This window comes from Crassostrea angulata, chromosome 2, assembly GCF_025612915.1.
Source record: "Crassostrea angulata isolate pt1a10 chromosome 2, ASM2561291v2, whole genome shotgun sequence".
Taxonomy (NCBI): domain Eukaryota; kingdom Metazoa; phylum Mollusca; class Bivalvia; order Ostreida; family Ostreidae; genus Magallana; species Magallana angulata.
This window is the reverse complement of record NC_069112.1, coordinates 68,844,005-68,852,187: the sequence shown is the minus strand read 5'-3', so window position 1 is coordinate 68,852,187 and position 8,183 is coordinate 68,844,005. Positions and strand designations below refer to the sequence as shown.

The 8,183-nt window shown below is 33.8% G+C and overlaps 1 protein-coding gene across 1 annotated transcript; it reads right to left on the bottom strand.

The window, feature by feature from the left end:
- Positions 1-1,087: 1,087 nt before the first annotated feature.
- Positions 1,088-5,904, bottom strand: LOC128174780 (uncharacterized). Its single transcript, XM_052840240.1, has 8 exons — positions 5,854-5,904; positions 4,414-5,764; positions 4,245-4,325; positions 4,059-4,133; positions 3,278-3,544; positions 2,769-2,962; positions 1,977-2,120; positions 1,088-1,417 (listed from the first exon to the last, which is right to left on the bottom strand). Exons 2-8 carry the CDS (start codon positions 5,681-5,683, stop codon positions 1,088-1,090), a joined length of 2,361 nt encoding a protein of 786 aa, XP_052696200.1. The 5' UTR covers positions 5,684-5,764; positions 5,854-5,904.
- Positions 5,905-8,183: the final 2,279 nt, after the last annotated feature.

Here is an 8,183-nt window from a genome sequence, read left to right as displayed (position 1 = left end):
TTTTATACTGCACTTTCTGGGACAAGATTCTAAATGGTACACATTTGTCATTGCACGGTTGTGTAGTATTACGAATTCTGTAATTATTACCAATGTGCTCATCGTCAAACTGTAATACAATATATTCTGGAAATCCGTATGGCATACTTCCATTAACAATATCTATTACTGTTCCATTTACTAGGCCATCGCTTGTGTCTATGTTCACTGTCAACATAACTCTAGCACCCATTGCCAGTTTCAGTTCAGATTGTAAGCAGGTATCTAAGTTCTCAAAGGGTGTCTGTCTTTGAAACAATTTACCACTTGACGAATGTAATATGTCAACTGCTGTCATGCTGATTATTGGTTTTCCAAGTTGCTGTAGTTTGGAAAGGTTATGATGACGAACTTGTTCATTAGTAGAGAAGATATGAATTGCATCACTTGGACAATTTGAAGTTTCCAAACGACTTCTCAAGAGATTTTCCACATCTTGATTCATGGGATCATCACGATCCTTTGTTCGAATTATGTTTAAAGCTTCTGCAAAAAGTAAATCCTCTTTCTGTCTCATTATCTTTTGTAATTTGTGCACTTTAAACAAAGTCCACAGGTGTTGTGGAAGAGCTCCTGCGTCAACGCAAAGAAGACTTTTGCCAAACACGGGTGGTATCTGGTAGAAATCTCCAACACATAGAACAGATATGCCCCCAAATGGTTTTGAATTCTGCTGCAGGGATTTGATTTGGTTTAGTCTTCCTGATATATATGACAAAACCGTTTTGCTGACCATTGATATTTCATCAATAATAAGTAGCTGAATGTTTGAAAGCCTGGCTCGTAGAGTATTTAAATCATTTTCACCTAGAGGTTGATACTGGGCTTTCATGTTCTTCTTCAATGCAAAGGCTGAATGAATAGTCTGACCATTGATGTTCAAAGCTGCTTTTCCAGTGTAAGCAACTTTAAGAATAATGACATCATCTGGTGTTTCACGTATCTTGTGAAATAATTTGTTTGCCATGTGGTAAATGCAGTGAATGAGCAAAGACTTTCCAGCTCCCGCTCCCCCTGTCAGAAATATGTGAAAATTGTCATGAGAGTTTTAGTGTAACACCTGCAAGCACCACTCTTTTATAAAATTGAGCAGTTCCATTTGTTTTTTATTCAGCAATCTGTACATCTGCAAAAGCTTTTCATCAGTCATGGTATTGGGATTTGGCTCCGTGTACACATTCTGTGAGTATGAATTCTTGTTTGTCTGTGGTGTAGATTTCATTTCAGGAATGTCTACTGCTGAAAGAAATTCTTCATCATCGAGCAATTCCTTTTCTTCTTCATTTTCAATTCTATCCTGTTCTGAGTTAGGTGCCACTTGAGCCCATGCTTCTTCCAGTGGAGGCCTGTCTTTCATTAGGGACCAAGTCTCATCAAGCTGATCAGTTAGTTTTTGGAATTGTTTCATATTTTCATTAACAATATTACAAACTAACGTCAATCCTAATTTTCCTGTTTCATAGTACTGTTGGAAGGAGTTATACTCAGATGGAAGAAATCTATTTTCTCTGTGAGGACAATATAATCTCAACAAATTAAAATAATATTTCTCAGGATCTTTGGATTGTGAAAACTTTGGATATCTAATGACTGCATCGTTTTTGGTCCTTCTTGTAATTGTACCCATGTTGTGAAGCAGCCGTATTTTTTTCCCAGTCTCTGTCTTTGATTCCTCTTCTAAATCTGCCTCTTCTGTATGGGTGGAGTTTGCTATCACTCTATACCTTGATACAAAAGTTGCTAAACACATATTGGCAAATTCATTTGTCAATGACCTTGCTAGATATCTATCCAAGATGCTTGTCATCCATATGTTGTCATCACCACGAGATGCATTGGATTTTATCACATGCATAGGATGTTATTCTGGTATTTTCTGTATCAGTTGGAATCCATACTACATCTCGAGAACAATGTTTAAGCTTTAGACCACAAACTCTGTAGACTGCTCCCATAACACTTATCTCCCGATGGGTGAGATATACATTTCCAAGCTTTCTGAGCTCCTGTATTGCCTCTTCATTATTCTGTCTTGCCTCTCTTTGGGCAGCTTTAATGAGCTCTCCCAATTCTTTTTCTGCCTTGGTAATATAGGACATTATGTTCATAATACAGCTATACGGGTCTAGTATAAACTGTATATCCATGTTACCATTCCATGCATGTAGAAGAGCAGGATTATAAGGATTCACCCAACAGTCTTTGGCTTCTCTTCTGTGAACCACTGTGGGTCTTTGTGACAATACATTTAGTGCCTCTTGAAGGATCTCTTGGGTAATGTTACCATGGCTCAAAATGTCTGCTGTGCACAAGTCCGACTCATCGGTAAGTAGATCCCAAAAATTTTTCAGAATGTCTTTAGCAGTGTTTTTTGACATTTTGTTTAAATTATTTGATTGTTTTGGTTCTATGTCTTCATCTTTGGGTGGACTGGCAATAAATGTTTGCAAGGAGCATGGGCGAGGGAAATTAAAACGACAATCTTTTCCTCCTTTTTTGCATGTTTTTGTGTGTGCTTTACTGTGTAGTTGCACTGAGGAAACTATATCAAATAGTTCCTTATTTTCTTCTTCATTTGGTATTTGACAAGAAATGTACTTGTCTATAAAAGCTGTGACTTCACTATCAGGGGATTTCTGCCATTCAGGGGCATTTTCAATCCAAACTAGTCCATGATAATGTGGCCAACCTCTTGCTTGAAACTCAATTCTTCCAAAAATGTCGGTTACCTTACCAATAGGATTGGATGGACTCATAATGACTTGATTAATAAAATCATGAAGTCTTTTATCAAACATCCGTGTAGCAGTTACAATGTTGCTATTCAATATGTTGTAGTACTGCTGCCAATCAGGGTCTTTAGGAACTTCAATGCCTTGCTGGAGACAAATTGCTTCCATAATTTCTGTCCATCTTCTTTCTGCTGCAGAAAAAGTTATGAAAAATGTAGGTATGCCAAGCTGTTTAAGCATGGCAAAAAGATCTCGCATGGTTTTTTCCCAGTATGCTGGGGAACCGCGAACTGCCTGCAAAAAGCGGTAACATTCATCTTTTTTAAGCATCTTTTTCATTTTGGAAGAATCCAAGAAGGTAGATGAGGTCAAATGGCTCAAATCAACTGACTTTCGCATTGCAATAGAAACAGAAGAAAAGATTTCCTCAAGTGCTGCTGTATACTGTGCAAAAAATATATATTCTGGATCACTAGCAAATCTATGGTCACTTGAAAACAATCTACTGTTGAAATACCGTTTCAATGATATTTTTGTATTGCGTTTGTCTGTGTATGTTTTTTTTCCATTTGGGAAATGAATTGGAAATGCCTGTCCTTCAGAATGGATGACTTTTGTTGGTGTGTTTCCTTCTGCCGGGGCAATACAAAATATGGAGTTTGGATTTTGATCAGCATAATACTGTGTTAAGTCTGATGGTTGAAGAGATGTATCAAGTGGTGGTGCAAAGTCATGAGATTCTTCTGTTGACTCTTCTTCCTCTGTGTCAGGATCTGTTGAAAACAAAAAGGCGTTATTAAACTGTTTACTTCTGATGCACCAACAAAGTGCCCCAAGACTTCTGTTAAAACATGGATTTCCAAACAACAGTTCAATAGTTTTTACCATCACATTCAGCATTAATGTTGCTTTCATTGTGGTCATTATTTCCAGTTCAGATTCTTCTGTTGACTCTTCTTCCTCTGTGTCAGGATCTGTTGAAAACAAAAAGGCGTTATTTAACTGTTTACTTCTGATGCACCAACAAAGTGCCCCAAGACTTCTGTTAAAACATGGATTTCCAAACAACAGTTCAATAGTTTTTACCATCACATTCAGCATTAATGTTGCTTTCATTGTGGTCATTATTTCCAGTTCAGATTCTTCTGTTGACTCTTCTTCCTCTGTGTCAGGATCTGTTGAAAACAAAAAGGCGTTATTTAACTGTTTACTTCTGATGCACCAACAAAGTGCCCCAAGACTTCTGTTAAAACATGGATTTCCAAACAACAGTTCAATAGTTTTAACCATCACATTCAGCATTGATGTTGCTTTCATTGTGGTCATTATTTCCAGGTTCAGATTCCCTCTCCTTATCAGCACCTGTTTTGTAAATAATTTACTTAAATTTTATCATTGTAATATTTTTTCAAATGTGTTCATTCAGTTTATGTTAACAATGTAAAGACATTCTTTAAAACACTTAAAACTTACCACTGGTATCTACAGCTGAGTAGTTTTCACTATCATCTAGATATTCTCCACTTTTAAATATATCATCTTTAATTTCTATATCTGAAAAAAAAGAACATTTGTACCATTTTTCATCATAAAGGAAAAAAGGAATTTCTTCGTACTCCATAAGTTGCTAAAAATGACTAACCTGCAAAGTGTGGGTTTGTTTTCTTTAGAAAATCAAGTGCTTTGAAGATTTTATTAGGACGTACTTCCTGGTAGAGATGATGGCCTTTAAAACACAACTTGCGCTTTAGTTTTACCTTGATGAACGATTCATCAGAAATGTTTCTAGGCAAAGTTGTCGTAACTTTCGTAATATCTGAGCGAACTGAAATTACTGGTCCATGAATTCCTTTTTGTGTATGTTTTGGCAAATTGACTATTTTCATAAATGGAATTACTGGAGATACCAGGTGTCTCTCCAGTTTATTAAGTTCACATAATTCGGCTCTAGCAGTACTGAAATCCATATTGTTAGCTAAGGCCTGTGCTGGAATTTTGCCATTTTTCATGGTCTTGTCACATAAAACACAAATATGTTCGATAGTGGTTGCTGAAAGACTGTTCAGTAAAGTAGATATTTGTGTTTTTTTGTATTTCTTCTTGACAAATTTATGAACCTGCGAACGAAACATTATCCGTCCACATACAACACATGGATAAATCGGATATTCTTTGCATAAGGTTCTAAATTTCTGAAGTGCTCCATCACCATTAGTTAGTGATTTAGCTTTCTTTGTGTGATAGTTTTGTAAACTTTGTTCTCTCTTCCTTTTTCTTGTTTCTGGTATCTGATATTTTTGTTTTACATATTCTCTTTGTTTTTGTGACTTTTCCTGAATCTTGTAGTTTTCCCTGGTCCTCTGTTTCTTTTTTTCTGCATTCTCTGGAATACTGTACCTTTTCTTCATACTCTGTTTCATTTTTTCTGCAATCCGCGGAATACTATATTTTTTCCTGAGGCTCTGTTTCTTTTTCTCAGCATTCTCTGGAATACTGTATTTTTCTTTCATACTCTGTTTCTTTTTTTCTGCATTCTCTGGAATACTGTAATTTTCCTTCATACTCTGTTTCATTTTTTCTGCAATCTTTGGAATACTGTAATTTTTCCTGATCCTCTGTTTCTTTTTCTCAGCATTCTCTGGAATACTGTATTTTTCTTTCATACTCTGTTTCTTTTTTTCTGCATTCTCTGGAATACTGTAATTTTCCTTCATACTCCGTTTCATTTTTTCTGCAATCTTTGGAAAACTGTAATTTTTCCTGATCCTCTGTTTCTTTTTATCTGCATTCTCTGGAATACAATATTGTTCTCTCATGTACTGCTTTTTTCTTTTGGCCTTCTCATCATCTTGATACCTATTTCTTTCATACTGTTTTTTCTTTTCTTTATTTTGTTGGTACCAAATTTTCATTTGTTGCTTTCTTGTAAGTCTTTGTTTCTCAAAGTGCTGTTGTTGTGAAAGATAGTTACACAACCAGTCTGGTTTTTCTGCCTAAAGATAAAATTTTAATATGAATCTTTTTCTCTAAAAATGATGTTTTAACATTTACAAAGTAAAATCAAAAGTCTGGTAAATTTTACCTCAAAACTTGAGCTTTTGTCTTGCTCTGCTGCAGTTGATTGTGATTCATAATTTTGGGTGGAGAGACCTGGTGGGAAATAGAATGGCAAATAAAAAAAAATCCATTAATAATACAATAATTTAATGATGCTTAATTTTATATCTCTCTGTACTAATAAAATTGTAAACAAAATAAAATGATATACAGCAATCATTTATGATTTATACCTGCATTTTTCGCCAAATTTTCTGAGCGAATTTTCTTTTTCCTTTCTTTGTCTTTTTTTCTTTTGCTTCTCCCACTCATGATTATTCATCATCATTAGCAATTCTTAAAGTAGCCTGAAAAGAAATTTATTTTTAAAAACTAATGCATGACATTTTTATATGCACATAATGAACACTTTAAATGACACGAATAAAGTACATACATGCATTGATTATCAATATGTATTTTCATAATGAAACTAAATTTCTATGGAACTAAAACATAATGTATTTTCGATGACAGCAATGGGTTTTTAGGGTAAATACTCGCATGCATGTACTAAGCAGTTGAATATTTGAATTAGAAGCTAATTTCTATGAGTTTGAAATCTATACTAGCTTTTTGATAAATGTTATATTCACATAATTTAATATACATGTAATAACTCTCATAGGAATGTACTTATTTCATGAACAAGCAAGTTGTTAATTTTAAATAAGCAAATGATAGGAATATATATAAACAGTAAAATAAAGATCTATTATTCTTGACGTATCCCCTAAAAATATAGATATACACTGCATTAAAAGTAAAACAGAAGAAACAATTATTTTTTTAAATTTTGACTAATATTTTCTAAAATACAGTATAGCATAACAAAGGTATTTCCTAAAGAAAAAAGTAAAGTTCGACAAACAGAATCTTCGCTGCACATAAATTAAAGGAAATGTCTGTAAAATTAGTCAGGTTAGAAGTTAACTTCTGTTATGGATATGTTTATTTGTCTTTTGATGATCCAGATTTCGGATTCGGAGAAGATTTAGCATCTTTAGAAGATACATCACTGCAATCTTGAGAAGAAAGGAAGAAATCATCCTCTTCTAGGTTTTCGATTTTCTTCTTTAAATTTTCAACTTCCTTTTTCATTTCCAAATTTTCTTTTGAAAGTTTAGAATTTTCAATTTCATTCAACTTTATGATTGTTTTAACTTTTCCTTCCATGGCTTTTAATTTTCTTCTTATTTTTTCTACAGCCTTAATAGCTTGTCCACTGTTTTTTATTAGAAATGTCATAGCAGACAGCTTTTAGTTCTGTGTCTACCTCCTCTGTAAAGTCTGTTAGGAAAGTATCCAACCTTTGTATTTTTGACGGTGAAGCCATCCTGATCTTAACAAAATTACAATTATAATTTCTTTAAAAAAACAGTTAATGGTTTCGCTATGAACTGAATGATTGAAACTACCATAGGCAATTGAACAACATTAATTTGTTGACTACAGATGAGAGCTAAAATTTAAAAAAAATCAAGATTAGTGAATAATTTTTCTCTTTTCCTGTAAATCAAAAAGGGAAATTTTGAACATTTCCAATGTTCTCCATGATTCCTTTAAATGTGTTCTGTATGACTCCATGTGTATCTAGAGTAATGAAAATGGAATGAAGAATTCAGGAGGTCCGATACCCAATGAACGTTACAGAGCATTTTGGAACCATTTCAGATATGTATATAATGATAATCATTAACCTCTTCTGCTGGGAAGGTGCAAATCGAAGTCCTACACATATATTCTGCAAATACCTCATTAAAAATATCATATATAAATCTAAGTATCAGAGTTGTGACTGTTTATAATGAACACACACGGAAACACACATAGGGTGTATTAAAAATGGGAGGTAATGCAATACATGTATCAGAAAAAATAAGGATACAAAAAGGAACTATGGTTATAAGCATAACAGAAGTTACTATGGTGTCATGAATTATTTATTGAACACCAATTTTTGTGGATTCATGGTTGAGCAGATCAACAAAATTTAAAGTTCATCTAAGAATATATGAAAACAATTTCTATTGAAAGAGTTCTTGTCCAGGAATTAATGTGTCCTTCAAACACTGTGTGTTCGAGAAAATTCATAGAAAGTGGTGTCAATGAAAATTAATGATACCATAATGACAAGCTATTTAGTAAAAAAACATGCATTGAAATATATCACATAAAAAGCATGATCTTTTAGCCAGGCTCATTGCTATATGAAATATGTAAGTAAAATGTAATACTGAAGTTACAAGGATTTATGGTTTAAAATTTCAGATAAGTTTTTGTGATGAAGTTACGCAGAAGATGTGAAGCCAGAGC

Coding starts and splice junctions, on each gene's coding strand:
- LOC128174780 (XM_052840240.1), bottom strand. CDS start 5,683: ATGAAAATTTGGTACCAACAAAATAAAGAAAAGAAAAAACAGTATGAA. Junction 2,121..2,768: donor CATCCAATCCTATTGGTAAG/GTAACCGACATT, acceptor TATATTACCAAG/GCAGAAAAAGAATTGGGAGA. Junction 1,418..1,976: donor TTATGGGAGCAGTCTACAGA/GTTTGTGGTCTA, acceptor CTAACTGATCAG/CTTGATGAGACTTGGTCCCT.